The sequence below is a fragment of the Orcinus orca genome, chromosome 21, assembly GCF_937001465.1.
Source record: "Orcinus orca chromosome 21, mOrcOrc1.1, whole genome shotgun sequence".
NCBI lineage: Eukaryota > Metazoa > Chordata > Mammalia > Artiodactyla > Delphinidae > Orcinus > Orcinus orca.
In genome coordinates, this window is record NC_064579.1 from 22,285,724 (window position 1) to 22,306,974 (window position 21,251).

General features: G+C 36.7%; 2 protein-coding genes across 5 annotated transcripts in view; one reads left to right on the top strand and one right to left on the bottom strand.

The window, feature by feature from the left end:
• CENPU (centromere protein U) overlaps positions 1–16,062 on the top strand; it is a 32,980-nt gene extending 16,918 nt beyond the window's left edge. For both annotated transcript variants that reach the window (XM_033409297.2, XM_033409298.2), the window contains exons 7-13: positions 881–947; positions 2,088–2,196; positions 4,523–4,601; positions 4,828–4,875; positions 5,911–5,972; positions 8,009–8,165; positions 12,962–16,062. In XM_033409297.2, the coding sequence (XP_033265188.1) occupies positions 881–947; positions 2,088–2,196; positions 4,523–4,601; positions 4,828–4,875; positions 5,911–5,972; positions 8,009–8,165; positions 12,962–13,075 (636 nt within the window). In that variant the 3' untranslated portion in view covers positions 13,076–16,062. The remainder of the gene's footprint in view (positions 1–880; positions 948–2,087; positions 2,197–4,522; positions 4,602–4,827; positions 4,876–5,910; positions 5,973–8,008; positions 8,166–12,961) is intronic.
• The window catches only part of PRIMPOL (primase and DNA directed polymerase), a 42,493-nt gene continuing 34,797 nt past the window's right edge, over positions 13,556–21,251 (bottom strand). For all 3 annotated transcript variants that reach the window (XM_049704305.1, XM_012537414.3, XM_049704306.1), the window contains 3 exons: positions 16,553–16,635; positions 16,427–16,473; positions 13,556–13,950 (listed from right to left, as the gene is read on the bottom strand). In XM_049704305.1, coding sequence (XP_049560262.1) covers positions 13,705–13,950; positions 16,427–16,473; positions 16,553–16,635 — 376 coding nt within the window. In that variant the 3' untranslated portion in view covers positions 13,556–13,704. The remainder of the gene's footprint in view (positions 13,951–16,426; positions 16,474–16,552; positions 16,636–21,251) is intronic.

A 21,251-nucleotide genomic window follows, 5' to 3' on the forward strand; every position in this document is an offset into this window, starting at 1 on the left:
TTGTACTATCTGAGGGTTTCTGGCCTGCCCTCTTGGGAACAGTTTCACCCTGTTTGATATTGCATGATCTAGGGTACCGTTCTTACCCCTAAGTTGTGGTCTCTCCCCAAGCTCAGCTGGATAGACAGCTGTTAACTAGTTGTTAACTAGTTGTTAATGAGGTCTCTGCATTTTCTCCATCTGATCTCCCCCAGAATTTCTTGTTTGTTACTACCTGTTATGTTCTTAATCCCACGATGGCCACGTCCCAGTATACTCTCTGTAGCCTCACGCGCATGTGGAGTAGGCGGTCAGGGGCTGTCGGGGACCCGCACCCAGACCTGTGCCCTTCTCCCTGAGCAGCTTACTGCAGGTCTCTGCCTCCTGCGGACAAGGGTTACCACTCTCTGCTGGGACTGGGCCTGCTGTGCTGCTGTCTCAGCTGTCCCCAGGCGTGCGGGAAGGCCGGCAGCCAGAGTCCACCTTCTGAGTCTCTCAGGCTTGTTTTGCCTGTTGTCCAATGCCTGAATGAAGGTGCCACCCCTCCCCACTTTATGGCTGTTTATGGCAAGAGGGCTAGTTCAGAAGCTGTTACTTCCTCTTAGCTTGGAGTAGAAGTTGAGCTGATTCCACACATTATTATCTTAAATAATAAAAGTTCAGTTTCCTCCAAGGCACCCACTGAAAGTTTTAATTACTTTTTATCTTGAGGTGGTTTAATTTTTTTCAGCATTTCCTTATATTAATTTAGATAATTTATATAATTAACTATTAACTTAGAACAAAATGAGAATTGTAGCTAAAATACTGACAATGTCTGATAATACTGTCTTAATTCTGGTTTTAAGAGAAACTCCTCTTAAATAAAAATCTTTGCTGTGGTTTTTTTTGTTTTTTTAAGAAAACTCAGAAAAAGAAGATGTTTCGTGGCAAAAGGAAGAAACCAAGAAGTGAAGCCACAGACTTGGGTATATAATAGTGTTTTATACATAGTCAATCATTCAAGAATTTTTTAAAAATACATTTCTTAATTTGATAAAGTAGTAAATTTAAGTATATAAAATTGTTACTTTAAAAAGTTAAAAATATGTGACTTTGGAGTAACTGATTTTCCCAACATGAAAACTTTCAACATACAACAAAGGACAAAGAATTTTACAATATATATTCATAAACCCACTACCTAGATTTTACTGTCAAAATTTATTATACTTGCTTTAGCGCTTATTCATTAATCTATTTTAATTTTTCATAACATAGTATATACTCTTCATACAACATAGTATGTACTCTTTTATAGAAGGCTTCTCTCAGCATAACTTTGAGATTCATCCATGTTATTTTACATCATTTTTTATTGACACAGTTTATTGAAAAATGGGAGGAAAATAAAGCATTTTCTCTCTTCAGTTCTTTTAAAAGATAAGTTTTATATTTTTCTTATTATAAAAATATTTTAGAAAATTTCAAAGGTATGGAAAGGAAGATAAAATCGCCTATAATTCCATCACCACAAAATAACTACCATGTGTTTTGGTCTTTACTCTTCATTTCTTTTACTGAGCTTTTCTCACACTAAGTGGGCTCAAGTCCTTGTCATTAAATAGTCTACAATACCATTTTAATGAATGTATAATATTTTGTTCACAAATGTACCATAGTTTAGTTAATCTCTTATTATATTCCTACAGCTATCTGAATCAATACACTCAGTAACCTTTATGTGTCCTAGAAGTGGCCTATCGGGTAGATTAAAACTATGAAAATACAGTTAACAAAGATCTCAATCACCAGTAGTGTTAGATAAGAGCAGACTGTTAAGTAAAGACGCAGCAAGGTAATTAAAAGGCAGCAGTGCTTTAGGCTGCTTCAGCAGAAATGGGAGAACCAAGCAGACGGCAGTTAGAGGGTGAGGTACAGACAGGGGTTTGTGAGACTGACCGGGAGAGGAAGAAGTGAGCATGTCTCCTCCCATGTGCTTCTTCAAAAGTTCTCGCTATTTTTAGCAATTTGGTGGAACTACTTTCGTTGTAGGCTTTTAGAACCCTGGACCTAGAGCTAAACTGTTGATAATTAGTATATTAAATTGACTTATCCTAATGTTGTAGATACTTCCGACTGTGTACCTATTTGGTGTTTAAAAGAAAAGAAAACCAGTGACATCATGGAGTTAGATGTCGTTTTGTCTGCATTTGAGAACATCCTCCTAGAGTATAAGTAAGTCTTTTGATATTGTGATATATGTACCTAATAAATTTCCCTGGAAACAGCACTTCTACTCACTCCACAGCTTCTGGTATGTAGAATTTTCATTATCACTGTTTTGCATATTTTTAAACTTCCATTATGATTTTTTTCTTTAAGCCTGTGAATTAAGTAGTACGTTTTTGTATGTCCAAATATGTGACTTTTTAATTTATATTTTTGTATTAACCTTCCATCTTAAATAGTTACAGTCAAATTTCATGGACTCTGGTGATACCTATTTTTGAAATATTGAGGCTTCCTTTATGGCCTGGCACATAATCTGTGGGAAAGCTGTAATTAGTGGTTCTATGTAGAATCTCTAATTATTGTATCTATGTAGAATCAGTATTACTCAGTTTTTCCTGGTACTTCTATCAATTTATGCTATTTATATAGAGAGATTATTTTATTAAGACATCATGTTTAAAATTGCTCTTTTATTTATTATTTTATTATTTTATTTTTGGCTGTATTGGGTCTTTGTTGCTGCATGTGGGCTTCCTCTGGTTGCAGCAGGTGGGGGCTACTCTTCGTTGCGGTGCGTGGCCTCTAGGCACGTGGGCTTCAGTAGTTGTGGCACGTGGGCTCAGTAGTTGTGGCTCGCAGGCTATAGAGCGCAGGCTCAGTAGTTGTGGTGCACGGGCTCAGTTGCTCCGTGGCATGTGGGATCTTCCTGGACCAGGGCTCAAACCCATGTCCCCTGCATTGGCAGGCGGATTCTTAACCACTGCGCCACCAGGGAAGCCTTAAAAATGCACTTTTAGATTGAACATTTTATCCTTATGTAGTGACCCCTTCCATTCCTAAAAATGCTTTTTGTCTTAAAATCTATTTTATCTGATACTAATATGTCACTAGATTTCTTTTGCTAATATTTGCCAGATTTTATATTCTTTTAACTTTTATTTCCAACCTTTGTCTCACCTTAAACTTTATTATTTCTTATAAAATCTTTTTAAAATCCAAAGTGTCCATCTTTGAATTCCACCTGTTGACTTTAGCCCATTTACATTTATTTTAATTATCCATATATTTAGAAGAATGTACTGATCCACTGTTTTTACTTAAAAAAATTTTTTTTTACTTTTTGATGTTTTAAAATCCTGTATAACTTTTTTTTTAAAAAAAATAGAATTTACAACTCCCCACCAATAAGGTTAGAATTTTGGCAAGCTCTCATGTCTTAGTCTTCTCACCCTTACCCCACCCCAAAACCCATCACGTTTATAATACTTAGAGACTTTAATTCTGGGAGAAGGGCTATCACAGTTGATGTGAAATGGCTTCTCTTACCTGTTTCAACGTGGGTTCTTGACTTTGAACTTGCCAGGGTACTGCAACTTCTCAACTGGTTTCTGGAGTTTTCATAAAGGCTTTTCGGGCTGTAGGTAGTTGTTAAGTTGGTTTCCCTGTGGGGTTTCCTATTCCACCGTCTTCTGATATCACTAGAAATACTCCATTTTTTTTTTATGAAAACTTCAAAAATCCGTATTCAGATGTGTAGGCCTTCTCTAATGTTATGCTTCGCTTCTGAAGAATTAGGCCATGGGTTTAGTCCCCTCATGCTGGGTGACTTTTCCTCATGGATTTGCCCCAAGAAAAAAATAACTATAAGATAAACTGTCACACGAGATTTATTTTTGATTAAAAGCACAGTACAGTTCATAGTGGCACACTGTGCCGAGGCAGAGTAGGGCTGGCTGCCGCCCTGGCAGTGTGTGCACTGCTCCTGCACAGTCACTGTGGGTCTGTGTCCAGCCAGAGTGAGCCAGACGGGAGACTGGGCTCTTTTGTCCCTGATGACAGGGACCTGAGCCAGTTTTGGGTCAGCTTTATAGTTTTTGCAGAACTGAATGGCTGGCTTCTGGCTACTTACTCATTGGTTAGTCCAGATGTGTTATACAATTATTTCTCCAGTTATAGCAGGGAGGGAGGAAGGAAGGGGCTAAAGTCTGCTGGTCACTGGATCAGGCAGCAGAAAAAGAGAGGGATTGGCTGTAAACATTGCTTTCTACATGGCTTAGTGTCTCACCTGTGGATGTGGCTAGTGTCAGGGAGTGCTGACTACATACATGAGGGTTCGGGGGAAATATTTCCTGTTCTTTTTCTTTTGTTTGTTGAGATGTTTCCAGCATTTTTTTAAATCTGAGAAAGGGCTGCAAGCTGACCATGTCATCTTATTCAAAAGGGCACATACCAAACTGTGTGTGTGTCTATGGGTGTGCTAAACAAATGCAACACACCTTTCAAAATCCTTTATGTAAACCTAAGTTTAACTTTCTTTATTCTGCTATAGACAAAAAACAGACTCTAGAATTTGTAAGGAAGCCATCAACAAATTTCATTCTAATTTGAAAGAAGAACTCATCAAAATGGTAAGTTCATTGACATAAATTTGTTGGTCTAGATATTTTTTTACTAATCCTGAGCAGCATACTGTTATCTTAGAAAAGCTTGCATTTGCTGGCAATGTGGTAAAGAACTCATTAGAACTATACACATTTCACATGCTGTTTTTAAACTAGATGTGGTTATATTGTAAACTGATAAACAGTTAACTGTGGAAAATGCAGGCGAATATTTATTTTTTGTTTTGTGTAGCTTAAAGAAGTCCAGATGTTGAAAACTCTGAAAAGGAAGAACACTAAGGTAACTCACTTATGTGATTAGAAACAGTCCTGTAGAACGTGCACATATGTAGAGTTAAGTAAAGACCTGACTCTGGGTTTTACGACCTTGAGAGTTTGTATAAGATCTTTTATCTTTTTAGTCAGGCTTTTCTTCGGTTGATCTGGTGATTGATCAGATAAGTATCCTGCAAGCTGAATGGCTCTCAAGCCCAAAATGGCCACTTATGTGGATAAGTATTATGTAATGTATATTTATCACTGCTGTGTATGTCAAAAACCTTTTAGACTAAAGAACTGTCTTATGTCTCAGGTAAAAGGGCAGCCTGGGAAGAATCCTGGGTTAAGGGTCAGGAGACCCCCTTTCTTGTCCTGGTTCTGCCCCTTCAATGCACTGTGTGCCACTAGGTTTGCAAGGAAACACAAGGCCCTCCTTGCCCATCTGTTTGTAGTTGGACCACTTGACATCCGATGTTCTAGCTCCAAACTTGCATGAACCTACGTGTAGAAGCACAGCTCCCCCTCTACACTTATAACAGAAATGGATTTGAAATGTATACGTTTTCCTTCTGGTGATTATAAGCCTTTGTTGTTTTTCAGTTTTAGTCTCCTGTTGGTCAATTCTGCATTTCTTATAAGCAAGCAGGAGTAGTCTGAATGTCCAGCAGTGGAATATGAGGTAGTCACTAAAAGTGATAGTTGAGATAATACAGCGTATTATATTGAAATGTCCTTTTTAAAATACAAACTGTGTCATGACACTCCCCTGCTTCAATATTTTTCTAGTGTCCTAGATAAAATGGAGACTGCTTCCTTTATAGCTCACAGGGTGGTAAAGATCTGACCCCAGTTCCTCTTTAAAGTTGTCCTCAAGTGGATACCCCTGTTCTTTCCCTTCACAGCATGTATCACAAGTTGTAATATCTAGCTTCCCTATTAGACCAAAGTTCCATGATGGTAAGAATGGGGTTTGTCTTGTTTCCCACTATATTTCCAATACAGTGTACAAGACAGTGCTCAATATTTACAAAATTAATTTAACTGTTGTGTTACTTAGATGATCTCAGATATCGAAAAGAAAAGGCAACGTTTGATTGAAGTCCAGGATGAACTGCTTCGGTAAGATAATATCAAAATCCTCTTTGAGAACCTACAAGAAGGATTTAATCACGATATGCCATGCGAGGCTTTGTTGTAAAACTTGCTGTTGTGCTGCGTTTAAACCCCAGGCTTCTCTGAGCTTGGAAGCTCAGCGAAGGCAGGCTTTGCTGCCAAGTGGAGAAGCTGTGAGCAGAGGGGGGTTCAGCAGTGGCCCGTCCCCCCATGAGAGCTCTCAGTTCTGGCCCGAGGCAGCCAAATTAGAGAGTTAGTGCATGCACAGACTCTATCTAGAACCAGACTGCCTGGCTTTGAATCTAGGCTCTGCCACTTACTGGCTGTGCAACCTTGGGCAGGTTACTTAACCTCTCAATGCCTCAGTTCCCTCATTTGTAGATGAGCACAATGATAACTATACCTCACAGGGTGTTGTGAGGTTTAAATGAATAAATATACAGAAAGTGCCTCACGGAGACTGGGATACAGTAAGTTTTGTATTAAGTGTTAACAGTTTTTGTCAATCTTGTTGAAAGGTATAGCTTGGCATGGCACTCGTGTGAGTCCATTCCCAAGTGTTGGGCCAGGACAGTTTCCACCAGGGGTGTCTCCATAGTCTGGTTAGGAAGACTGGAGCACAATCCATCAGCTGGTCAACCAACTAGTATTTTTTGGTGGTCTTCCATACAGACAGGGCTGCTGTGTGAGCTGGAGGGTTGGTAGTAAAGCAGTAGAAGAATAAACATATCAGATATGCTCTCTGCTCTGAAGGAGTTTAAAATAGCTTGAAAAAGTGGTCTTATCAGAAAAGACAACCTATAATTAAGTGCTAAGTTTTAAAGATGAGATGGCCACAGAAGTTTAGAAGTGGGAAAAATTGGTTGTCTAAGCCTTTGGTTTCCAAATCTAGTGTATGGACAGGTGCTGCTGGCCCATGCTAAAGCTTTCATTGGCCCAGGCCAAAATAAGAAAGATAATGAGAGGAAGCTTTTTAAGGTGTTAGCTGTGTGTGTTGGGCACTGTCCTTTAAATGCTTTACATACTAACTCATCGCTGTAACCCTGTGAGGTAGGTTATTTGGCCATATAAGACAACTACAGAAGACTCATCTGTCTTTGAGATCTACTGTTCCTTTTCTAGATAGAATTTTAAAAGTTGAGAAGTATAGTATTTTGAAAAGGCGCAGAAAGAGAAAAATGTATGTCATTATTGTAACTTTACATGTGAAAGACCTAAGGCACAAAGCAGTAACTGACCCTCAGCCACCCACCTAGGAAGTGAGGGAGCCACGGTCTGGTGTCTGCCGACTGGCTCCAAATCGAGCACTCCTGCCCACAACCCAGATGGCACAGTGAGTTTTCCAGAATGCAGCACTTGTTCAGTGTACGGAACTGTTATGAGGACTTTTATTTTGTAAAATGATATCAGAGCATATTTTTTTTATATCTTCATTTGTGAGAATAAAAGATGGTAGCCTCTCCCCATCCTTTTATAAATTGGTCCACAAAATCCAAGTTATACCTTTTTATTTTATAGGATAAGAAACTAATAATCTACTGAGAGAGAGAAAGCAGGTTGCCCAAGGTCACACATTTCATCCAGGCACTGAGAGAGTTTTTCCACTGGTTTTATTAGACCTTGGAAATGGACAAAATTTCAGCAAGAGGAAGGGGCAGAGGGAAGGCTTTTTATCCATACTTTTACTGTTAAACTGCAATGCCTGTCTACTTCCGCCTGGGGCGCTAAAATCTTTACCCAAGTATATGTTTTAATTCAGTAGTTCCCAAGACTTTAAAAATGACTCGATGAATATTAGGACATAACAGGCATACTCGTCTGTGGGCTTCAATGCTGAGCACTCAGAGTCTTTTCTGTGTGTTGAGTCCAGAGTTGTTCACGTTTGTAATTTCAGAGCCAAAGATACCTCAGACCACCTAGGCCACCTTCTCTGCTTAAAAAGCTTCACTCAGCACCCTGACATACTCCATCTCATCTACCTTATTAGGCTGTTGTTACACTTTATGTCATTTATTTTCGGGAAAATTTTTTTTTTGTTTTAGGTTAGAACCAGAGCTGAAACAACTACAAATAAAGTATGATGAACTTAAGGAGAGAAAAGCTTCCCTTAGGAATGCAGCATATTTCTTGTCTAATTTAAAACAGCTTCATCAAGATTATTCAGATATTCAAGAGGAAGAACCAAATGTAAAGGACACGGTAACTTCAGTTTTCACTTTTCACTATGCTTCAGAAGATACAGGGCATTTGCATGCTACAGTACAAGAGCTGTGGAGAGGCAGCGTTGGTGTTGGTGTCTACCCAAAAAGCATCACTATAAATTGGTGAAAATTTGTTATCACCACTTCTTTAGCTAATTAATTAAGGCCAGAGGAGTAAAGAAAAATCCAGAAACATTGATTTTACTAAGATGTTATACTTAAGCTTCAGACAACTGAATTTCTTTAAGGGAAGTGTATCCTCTGCGTACAAATCTCAAGTGAACAGCTATGCTTTATTACTGTAATTGTCGTCAACGTAAGACCACTCATACATGTTATAAAGACCAACCTCTTGTTTGTTCACCCCATACTTTAGTATCTTTTGTATCTGAAAAACTAGCCATTATCCCATTATAAATAGTAGGTGTAATTTTAGAAGTTGAGAAATATTAAAAAGGCATGTATTAGGGAAAAATGTAAATTTTTTTTATTGAAGTATAGTTGATTTACAATGATTCAGGTGTACAGCAAAGTGATTCAGTTATATACATATATGTATATAAGAATCTTTTTCATATTCTTTTCTATTATGTGTTATTACAAAATATTGAATATAGTTCCCTGTGCTATATACTAGGTCCTTGTTGTTTATTTTATATACAGTAGTATGTATATGTTAATCCCAAACTCCTAATTTATCCCTTCCCACCGCATCTTTCCCCTTTCGTACTGTAAGTTTGTTTTTGAAGTCTGTGAGTCTGTTTTGTTAATAAGTTCATTTGTATAACTTTTCTAGATTCCACATGTAAGTGATATATGACATTTGTCTTTCTCTGTCTGACTTACTTCGCTTAGTATGATAATCTCTGGGTCCATCCACGTTGCTGCAAATGGCATTATTTCATTCTTTTTTATGGCTGAGTAATATTCCTTTGTGTATATATATACCACATCTTTATCCATTCCTCTGTGGATGGACATTTAGGTTGCTTCCATGTCTTGGCTATTGTAAATAGTGCTGCAGTGAACACTGGGGTATCTTTTCAAATTATGGTGTTTTTTAAAAATTAATTAATTTTTGGCTGCACTGGGTCTTCACTGCTGCACGTGGGCTTTCTCTAGTTGCGGTGAGCGGGCTTCTCATTGCTGTGGCTTCTCTTGTTGCGGAGCACGGGCTCTAGGCGTGCGGGCTTCAGTAGTTGTGGCACACAGGCTCAGTAGTTGTGGCTCATGGGCTGTAGAGCACAGCCTCAGTAGTTGTGGCACACGGGCTTAGTTGCTCTGCAGCATGTGGGATCTTCCCAGATCAGGGCTTGAACCTGTGTCCCCTGCATTGGCAGGCGATTCTTAACCACTGTGCCAGCAGGGAAGCCCTATGGTTTTCTTCAGATACATGCCCAGGAGTGAAATTGCTGGATAACTTGGTAGTTCTATTTTTAGTTTTTGAAGGAACCTCCGTACTGTTCTCCATAGTGGCTGTACCAATTTACATTCCCACCAAACATGTAGGAAGGTTCCCTTTTGTCCACACTCTCTGCAGCATTAGTTGTTTGTAGACTATTTGATGATGCATTCTGACTGATGTGAGGGGAAACCTCATTGTAGTTTTAATTTGCATTTCTGTAATTAGCAATGTTGAGTATCTTTGCATGTGCTTTTTGACCATATCTGTATGTCTTCTTTGGAGAAATGTCTATTTAGATCTTCTGCCCATTTTTTGATTGGGTTTTTTTTTGATATTGAGCTGCATGAGCTCTTAGTATATTTTGGAAATTAATACCTTGTTGGTTGCTTTGTTTGCAAATATTTTCTCCCATTCTGTGGGTTGTCTTTTCGTTTTGTTCATGATTTCCTTTGTTGTGCAAAACCTTTTCAGTTTAATTACATCCCATTTGTTTATTTTTAAAATTTTCATTACTCTAGGAGGTGGATTCAAAAAGATGTCACTGCAATTTATGTCAAAGAGTGTTCTGCCTACATTTCCCTCTATAACTACTACACTAATAAAGAGTTTTATAGTATCCGGTATAGAACCGGGTATATCTTTCCATCTGTGTCCTCTTCAGTTTCTTTTATCAGCATCTTAATTTTCAGAGTACAGGTCTTTTGTCTCCTTAGGTAAGTTTATTCCTAGGTATTTTATTCTTCTTGATGTGATGATAAATGGGATTTTTTCCTTAATTTCTCTTTATATTTCATAGTGTATAGAAATGCAACAGATTTCTGTATATTAATTTTGTATCCTGCAACTTTACCAAATTCATTGATGAGCTCTAGTAGTTTCCTGGTAGCATCTTTAGGATTTTCTATGTATAGTATGTCATTTGCAAACAGTGACAGTTTTACTTCTGTTCCAGTTTGGATTCCTTTTCTTTTTTCTTCTCTGATTGCTGTAACTAGGACTTCTGAATAGAAGTGGCAAGAGTGGGCATCCTTGTCTTGTTCTTGATCTTAGAGGGAGTGCTTTCAGCTTTTCACCATTGAGTATGGCGTTAGATTTGGGTTTGTCATATATGGCCTCTATTATGTTGAGGGAAGTTCCCTCTATGTCCACTTTCTGGAGAGTTTTTATCATAAATGGATGTTGAATTTTATCAAAAGCTCTTTTGCATCTACTGAGGTGATATTATTTTTATTCTTCAGTTTGTTAGTGAGGTATATCACATTAATTTGTAGATATTGAAAAATCCTTATATCTGAAATGAGTCCCACTTGATCATGGTGTGTGAAAAATCCTTATATCTGTGAAATGAGTCCCACTTGATCATGGTGTGTGATTCTTTGAATAATGTATTGTTGGATTTGGTTTGCTAGATTTTATTGAGGATTTTTGCCTCTGTTCATCAGTGATACTGGCGTGTACTTTTTTGAGATATCTTTGGTTTTGGTATCAGGGTGATGGTGGCCTCACAGAATGATGAGTTCGGAAGTATTCCTTCCTCTGCAAATAGTTTAACTCATCTCTAAATGTTTGGTAAAATTCACCTGTGAAGCCATCTGGTCCTGGACTTTTGGTTGTTGGGGGATTTTAAATTACTGATTCAATTTCGGTAACTAGTAATTGGTCTGTTCATATTTCCTGTTTCTTGCTTGGTTCAGTTTTAGTAAACTTTGTAGTTGGTTCTGATTTTTGCTGCAGACTTTGCTACTGTTATGATAACCAACTCAGATTAATAGAAGTATTTAAATTATAGGAAAAATTTGTATATTTTATATAAAATTATGATATACAAATATAATGTATACATACATCTTATTCTTCACTTCCAAATTCAACTTCAAAGTTTTGATACTGATCTAAAAGTTAGGTTCAGGAGAATAAAGATTTGTTTATATTCAGGATATTAGAGATCTGGAAATAGAATGTTTTTAATTTTTTTTGACAGTACCCAACTGGTCTAAAGCTTATTTGGAGTTGGGGATTTTGGTTAGTAGAAGAAATTAACAATGACATTGGTTGAATTTGAACATTATAACTTGGATGAGAACTGAGACTTAGCGACTGCCTTGTTTGGAATACATCTTACTAACATCTTGTTCTGTGCAAGCCTTCAGGCGTTCTGGACTTCTGTTGTAGCAGCTGTGCGTTATGCTTTCAGAGTGTAGATACTGGGGTATATTGTCTTACCTCTTCTCCTAAACTAAGAATCTAGCACCAAATGTTAGTTCTTCCCCTTGCCCACCCTCCCTGAGAGGAGGTGCCCCATGGTAGCTTGAACACATTAGGCTCTCAAATACTTGTTAAAACTGAATTGCCTAGTAATAAGGTAAGTGATATTCTAGAAAAAATTCCATTATTATTGGGTGGTAGTCAGTCTGACAGCTTTTCTGCTTAATTTCACTTCCAAGAAAATCACCTTGAAAACATAAGCAACAAACTATCATAAGTATGATACAGCTGTCGGGTGATTTTAGTCACTCACCCTTAGATACAAATTGCACCGTGATATTTGGCTTTGTTAATTATTTCAAAATCATGAGTTGAGCTTTGTTTTCTATTTTACATTGGGTTTGTATTTAATTTTGTCTTTAATCATTAAGGACAGTTTGGATTGGCAACTTTTAAGACACTTTACTGATCTTCCCAGTAAGTAATATTTCCAGATGATGAATTTTAGGGACCTGCTGTTCTCGTTCCATCAGTTCTTATAGTAAAAGTAAATCTTCCATATGGTTTCCTGTGTTTAAAATAGCATGAGATCAAGCCGACCCCACAGAGCTCTAGCTGACTTGCCCAAACCAGGTCATACCCTGTCCCAGGGATGATTTTGTTTTAAATAATTCAGATGCCACAGTTCTTTGAGCCAATTTATCTCCCGGGATGATTAGCTCAAGCTTTGCAGAGCAGTTCCCTTGCAACCTTACTTATCAAATTGTCCTAAGGCAATGAGTTAAAACCAATTTTATCAAAAAAATGAGAGGAAAAGTGATTCAGAGAAACCTCTATTAATATTGGTATTTGAGAAACCTCTATTAATATTGGTATTTGGGGGCTTCCCTGGTGGTGCAGTGGTTGAGAGTCTGCCTGCCGATGCAGGGGACACGGGTTCGTGCCCCAGTCCGGGAAGATCCCACATGCCGCAGAGTGGCTGGGCCCGTGAGCCATGGCCGCTGAGCCTGCGCGTCCGGAGCCTGTGCTCCGCAACGGAAGAGGCCGCAGCAGTGAGAGGCCCGCGTACCGCAAAAAAAAAAAAAAAAAAAATTGGCATTTGGTCATAACATTGAGCTATGTAAAATGGATAGGGTTCTAAAAGTTTTTGGTATTTGTTATTCTGAATATTTTTCCCTCAACAGTATGATTCATCCAGCCTTCCAGCTCTGCTATTCAAAGCAAGACCCCTTTTGGGAGCTGAAAACCATCTGCAAAATATCAACTATCAATTAGAGAAGCTCCTTGACCAGAAATGAGACCAGTCTACTAAAGTGTGCACATATAAAGATTGTCTCATGCTACTGCCTGTTACCTTCTGAAACTGTATGTATTTTTCCATAAAGGAGATGGGGGAAAAAAAACCCAAACTTTATTAATTTGAATTGAATATTTCTTTTGTTATGTTATAGCAACATTCCCAGGTACATTTTAAAAAAGTAAACTTGTCTAATTGTTCAGGCTGGTTGTATGGTCTTGTCACCAGAATTTAATATTACTTTGTCATTAAAATTAAATGGCTAGATATAGTAGTTTTAGAGGCCATAGTTAATTTTTCTGTTAATGTCAAGTGATGAGTTTCAAAATGTTTTAAAATGTTGACACGTAGTCAGCCCTAGACATACGAAAGTTTTACTGTAAAAATAAACATGCAAAATTAAGCCGATATGAACAAAGACTAATAACTTTGGTTAATCAAATAAGGAGACTTATACTGAATTTAAGCACACTGGAGCTAATTTTCAATAAAACTGGTTTACTTCAATAAATAAGATTTGGAAGCAAAGTAATAAAACTTAGCTGATACAACAGGCTTTATAAGTTACTAGTTTGTTATTAAATGTTTTCAAGCAGATTACAGCCTAGTTATGTAAGTGTCCTTAATTAGCTACTCTTGTAATACTTCTATAATTAGTTCATCAGGAATTTCATCAATTCCATTATAACCGAGAAGACTGTTCTCTGCAGCTTCTGCCAATTCAGCATCTTCTGTAGCCTCCAAAATATAAGCATCATCAATGCCATTATCCCAGTCAGCATCAGAAAATGTACCTTTTGACGATGCACTAGATGACGGTTCATGAGGATTCTTGGTTTCATTGTCCCTTGTTTCATCTGTTGTAAACTCCTCTTCCTTTAGTTCCAAAGGGAAGGGAGAGTAGAGTAGGAAGAAAATACTGCTTATTCAGACAGAATGTATGATTTCACCATACAGTCGATCTCTACTGAATTAAAGTATTCAGTTCAACAGATATTAAATTGAAAACACTGGATGATATTGTCTCCAATACAGTCACCATGGGGATGGGCTCACTGTTGCTGCCTTTGTGGCACACTCTTGAAACTCCAAATTTAGAAATGCCTGCAGTTCCTGTGGCACATTCTTTTCAGTGTACACAGATGGGGCTACAGCAAAGGTAAGACTGATTTTTTTAAAAAGTGGATAGTCTATCTGAAGGCAAACTGGTTTTTAAAATGTATCTGCTATCTTAACATATTCTCTCTTTAAAGTATTTTAAAAATTAACATGGATTGAAAAAAGTTATGAAGAACAGTTTTGAGACAACTGTCAAAGTACGAGTGTGGATTTGTATATTAAATAATATTGTATCAACATGAAATTTCCAGAATTTAATAATTTCACTATAAGTATATAAGAATGTTCTTTATCTCTTAAGTATGTAGCTGGAGAATAAGAAGGATTTTGATGTCTGCAACTTATTCTGAAGAGATTTGTTATGAACTGAATGTTTATGTACCCCCATCCTCATGAGGTTGAAATCCTAATCCTCAATGTGATGGTATTAGGAGGTGAGATCTTTGGCAGGTAATTAGATCATGAGGGCAGAACCCTCATGAATGGGATTAGTGCCCCCTTATAAAAGACCACAGAGTGCTCTGTGATCCCTTCTACCAGGGAAGGACACAGTGAGAAGACAGCTCTCAATGACCCAGGAAGCTGACTTGAGTCCGCCAGCACCTTGATCTGGGACTGACTGAGAAATTTGTTGTTTTGAAGTCACTCAGTCTAAGGTACTCTGTTATCGCAGCCTGAAATGCCTAGACAAAATTCATCAAAAATGATGATGTGTAATGTGTACAGTAGAGGGAGAAAACAAGTGTGGCCAAATGTTTAACAAGTCTAGAGGAAGGGCATACAGGAGGGTTCCTTGTTCTGCTGCAACATTTTTGTAGGTTGGAACTTCTTTTAAAACCAGATGAAGCAAGAAATGACAAGCAGAAATAAAAAGATAAATTAAATCCAAGCAGTGGTAATACTGTACACCAAAAATACTTTCAACTTGGCATTTCTGAGGTATTACTGGATAGGCAGGAAAAAAAATCAGAAACCACAAACATGCATCAAAATAACACTCAAAATGAACAAGGATAAAATATTCTTCTTAGAGGCACAATTTTAAAAATCTTTTTTTGGTTATCTCTTTAGTTCACCAGAGAATCTGGCTATCAGCTATTTTATATCCAGCTCCTACAGATCAAGAATGAGATTTCTACCATTTCAGTATGAATTTTTTCAGGAGACTTTTTAAAATCAAATTTAATAGGTACCAGTCAATTATCTAGACTGTAAACTCAAGCACTAATTCAGCTTGTAGCAGGTAACTTTCATTCTAACCGTAACACTATAAACAAAAAGGCTGATTGATGTGGGGAAAAAAACACTAAAAAAGTCTAGAAAATAACATGACAAAAGAATACTTAATGAAAAGTTCTTGTAAAATATTAATAAGACCCCCATATAAAAGTAGAGGGCAGTTACAGGCAATCCATAATAGAAATACATAGTAAATCTGATGAAAGTTAATCTGCATTAATAAGTGTAAATTAAAACACCTGAAATACCACTTTATGCCTACCAGGTTGGTAAAGATCAAAAGGCAAAAACAAGCAATGTTGGCAAGTGTAGGGTAATAGGTACTCCCATAAACTGAAATCTAATTTCCTTTCGTTTTTGGAGAGCAATTGGTGATATGTATGGAAAATATCTGTGATAGTTTAGGAAAAAAAGCCTACAATATAGTACGTATACTATGACTAAAAAACATGAGGAGGGTACACAGGTAACAAATTCTGGAAGATACAGACCACAACATTTACATCAGTTATCTGCATGGTCAAATTATAAGTGACGATGCTTTTTTCCTTTTGTGCTTTATGTATTTTCTAATGTTTGTGTACAATGAATGTGAATTACTTGGGTAAATAAAAGTTTTAAAAAGAAAAATATTGGTTTGGCAATCTATACCCTTTGACACAGTTCTACTTCTAGAAATTCTTCTTATAGTTTAAAGAAACTATATTTTGTTATACTTTGTAAAGCAAAAAATGAGAAATTTATTAAATGTCTGAAACTGGTTAAATAGCTAGCTAGCTGCATTAATTTCTTATGTAGCAGTGGGAAAAAATGAGGTTCATATTATGAGATTCGTGCTGAGATGAGACAATCACTACAACATATTCCTAAGTGAAAACAAGGTACAGAACAGGGTGTTTAAACAGTATCTGGACACACCTGGACACCATTAGCTCATTTGCCATTATACCAAGAACTAGTTAGTAATGAGAAGGAAACTAAAAACTGCACTTACCTCTTTGAGAAGAAACAGGAGACGCACTTCAGCAGGTAATGGGAAACCTGAATCAGAAAAACAGTAGAACTATTATATAAATATCTAATTTTTACTTTGTGGTAAATGTAAAAATTAGTAACTCACAGTCAGATTTGAAGTTTTCTGCTTTACATATAGGGTCATGACATTTTTGATACCAAACTTCATTTTTCAGGTCAACCAAAATCCTTTACATTAAAAAAAGAAGAAAAAATTATTTACTATCTAGACTTGATAGAAAACAAAATTCAGCTACATGCCATTTACAAGAGATATGCCTAAGACTTAGAGATGGAGAAAAGTTAAAAAGTAAAAGGATGAAAATAGACATTAACTTGGCAAACCATGGTTGCCAAAAGTATCACACAAAATGAACTTCAGGGCAAAAATTACATACTGACAAAAGTTCCTCCGAGGAATATACAATTCCCAACTTCTATCCACCAAATAAGAGAATCTCTAAATATGTGAGCAAAACTGACAATTTCAAGGGTAAACAAATCTTCAACCATAAATAAAGATTTTTAAAAACTATTCTTTTGATAATTGATACCAAACAACTCCCCAAAACTCAGGATATCAAAAATTTGAGAATTTAAAACAATTATAAAAATTGACTATGCTAGGTACAACATGAATGATCAAGTTTAAAAGTATTCATTCACACAACACATTCTCTGACCACAAAGCAAATTATTTAGAAATAAGCAACAAAAAGATAGCTAACTAAAACTCAGAAATTTAAAGGTTTTTTTTTTTTGCAGTATGCGGGCCTCTCACTGCTGTGGCCTCTCCCGTTGCGGAGCACAGGCTCCGGACGCGCAGGCTCAGCGGCCATGGCTCACGGGCCTAGCCGCTCCGCAGCATGTGGGATCCTCCCGGACCGGGTCATGAACCCGTGTCCCCTGCATCGGCAGGCAGACTCTCAACCACTGCGCCACGAGGGAAGCCCTAAAACATTTTTCTTAATAACCAAATGACTCAAGGAAAAACCATGATGGAAATAAGAATATGCTTAGAACTGAATGGAACTGAAATTACATATTAAAATATGTGAGGGGAATTCCCTGGCAGTCCAGTGGTTAGGATTCCATGCTGTCACTGCCGAGGGCCCAGATTCAATCCCTGGTCAGGGAACTACGATCCCACAAGACGCGTGGTGGGCACCCCCCCCCCAAAATAAATAAAAAATAAAATATGTGAAACAGAGCCAAAGTGATCTTTAGAAAGAAATTTAGAATCCTAAAAGCTTATTTACAAAAAAAATGGCTAAACACAACTTACAGAAGTAACAGAATAAACCTTAATAAATTAAAAGTCAGGAAGTAATAAAGAGCAAAAATTTAGAAAAATCAACAAGGACAAAATGTGAAGACTAAAGAATAAAATTCTTTCAAGATTAAACAAAAAGAGGTAAAGACAAATATTATTAGAAACTGAGATACAACTACAAATGCAAAATATACTAAAAATGTACTATTGTGAACTTTTTCCAGTAATGCTGAAAATTTTGGTAGAAGAGACAAAGTACTAGATAAGAATAAACCAAAGCAAGCAAACTTAAAGAAAACGCGAACAATCCTATAACCACTAAAAATTTTTTTTTTAATTTAACTAGTAAGGAAACAATTGTTAACAGTCTGTGTGGTATTGGGACATTTACCAAGGAGAGAAAAATGCTGGCAACCCAGTCTAATGGCCCCATAAACATTCCAATAGACTTCCTAATAAACAGACTAATGCTACAGTTCCCAAACTGTACACCAAAGTGCCCCAGAGTGACGTAGGATATTTATCTTTCTAGGGAAACGGTGATACCACATCTGTCAAGCACCCCGCAAACTACTTGCTTGTAATTCATAGCTTCAATATATCACCTTTCTTCATTCCTTTCAGTGATGTCCTATCTTTGTAGAGCTGGGTTTTTTGGTGGTGGCTGTGATGAAAAGTACCATAAATGTGGAATGAGACGTGACAGTGCGGGTGGCAGTGTCCAGCCTAATTCCAAGGTTTAAGAGTTTATGCAGTGCTCAAAAGGACACACATCCCATTAATAATTACATTTAAGGAGGTTCAAAAGGTCCAACTTCCAGGTATAAATCAGTCAGTCATTGGGATATAATGTACACATGGTGACTATAGTTAATACTACTGTATTACATATTTGGAAACTGTTAAGAGTAAATCTTAAGTTCTCATCACAAAAAAAACAAAATTGTAACTCCATCTATCCATGGTGATGGATGTTAACTATTTAACTAGACTTATTGTGGAGATCATTTTGCAATCATGTTGTACACCTGAAGCTAATGTCAATTATACCTCAATTTAAAAAAATGAAATACAAATATTTTCTTTCAATTGATAAACATTTTTTTTCAAAGAGCTACTAAATTATTAGGACAAATACTAAGTTGCTTGAAACTGATTAATAAACTGTTAGGTATTTCTTTTGTCCTTGGAGCAATGTGAAAAAATTATTACAATACTAAGGGCAACATAACTGAGAAAGTCTGGGGACCAATGGCAATTTGCTAAGTTGAGAGTCCTTATCTACGTAGAATGTTCTTCACAGGATGTTTCTGCATATGGTAAACAAACCTAGAGTCTGGATTTATAAGGCATGGCTCCCTGGACATGTCACACATGCTATGTAACTATGAATATAAAACACAGATGTTTCATAACTTCAAAGCTGCCTGCTGTGTACAGTGACTGCTCACTTCTGCCTCAGCTTTCAACCTGAGTTAGAGAAAAGCATCCAGTGCAGGAAGGAGCTGGGTCACCGTGCCAGATGTCCCAGGCCTCACTCTGCTTCACCTGTGCCTTTGCTTCCTTATATCTTTAAAGCTACTAGTAAAGCTTATCATTGGGTAAGATCTCTGATTCGTATGAGTGAGGTTTGACAATCCAATCCTCAAATTTGTTAGTAATCAGGGAAATTCAGATGAAAACTACAATATCATTTTAAACTCACCAGATTAGCAAAACAAATTTTTTAAATCTAACAATAATAAGGTTTTGGTAAGAATATGGATCAGTACAAAATCTGAAAACACTGCTGGTGGGAGTGTAAAGTAGTGTGACCATGTGGAAAAATAATTTATTATCTAATAAAATTAATTTAATAATAATAAATTTAATAATTTATTATCTAATAAAATTAAATATGTGCATATCTATGACTCAGCAGTTCTAGTTTTAGAAATATTTTGAAAAACTTGCATATGTGCACTAAGTTATATATACAAGACTATTTGTAGCTTCACTGTTTATAGCAGCAAGCCAAACAGGACAATAGATGACCTGGTATATTTATATTTGTATAATGACATCATATACAATGATGAAAACAAGAATAAGCAACAGCTACATGCTGCAGTATAGTATGGATGAACCTCACAAATACAATGTTGACCAAAAAAGCAAGTCAAAGGATGCAATTTACCTAAGATTCAAAAAAATGTAAAATGAAATAATACACTGTTTGGAGATACAAATATATATGGAAAAACCATAAAGAGAAGCAAGGGAAAGATTAACACAAAATCCAGGATAATAGCTATAATCTCTAAACAAACTGGGGCTGGGCCCACAAGGTACTTCTGAGGTTTGGATAAATTTTGTTTCTTATGGTGAGTGACAGATATGGTAAGTTATCATTTTAGTATTAGTTCTTAAAATGTACATATATCAATACATTATATACACACTTTTACCTATATGATGTATCTCACAGTTAAGAGAAAGAATATACTGTGGATACATAATACAACCTGGTAATTCTTCAGAAAGAAACATACAGCAACCTAAGTATCTCAAGAAGTTAAAAGATGATCATTGTATGGTAATGATTTTCTGGAAAACTTTCATGCATAGAAAAAAGACTAGAAAGATACACCAAAATCTTAACCATAGATATTACTGGTTCTGGGACTATGGGTGGTCTTGTCTTTTGTGTTTTTCTGTTACAGCTTTCTGCACTGAGCATATAGTTTTTAAAGTTTTTTTTTCTTTACTGAATTAATCTACATATATAATATAGCACTGAATAATAATATCGAAGATGTTTTCCGGCTTTCTAACAAAAGCTTCATGATCATTTTCTCATATCTGGCCCATGTGCTATAAAAGCTTGATATATCAAAGTCTGAGCTTTGACATTATGTATTAAAACATAGCAAAATTTCTCACATCATAAATGATAACTACTGGGTTTCTATTTTATCCCTATTCTAAATATTTCCTTATATGATTTAAAATTCTTATGGTTTTACTTCTTCCTTTAATTCCTCTCCTTTTGCCAGGGGCATTTAAAAGAAAACTCTAAAAACAGGGCGTGGCATATACAGCAAGCACCCAATAAATACTGGTTCCCTTCTATACCATTCTTTGTCTTGAACATGTTAACATAACCTTAACTCCAATTCTTAAACACTGATGGAGTAGTTTCCTTCTGGTCCAAATTTGCTCACTTTTGATTTGACTCCATAGGTGTCAAGGGCCAATGGCTACTACCTCTCATTTCTTTCTAGCCCCACTTAATTCTACTTTAGTTTCCTCAAAAGTTTACTATTTAAGGGATTATTTTACCAAATAAAGTACAAATAAAGATATGTGCTAGAGGCAAGGTAATAAGAAACTCAAATATTAAAAAACACAAACCAGGGCTTCCCTGGTGGCGCAGTGGTTGGGAATCTGCCTGCTAATGCAGGGGACGCGGGTTCGAGCCATGGTCTGGGAGGATCCCATACGCCGCAGAGCAACTAGGCCCATGAGCCACAACTACTAAGCCTGCGCGTCT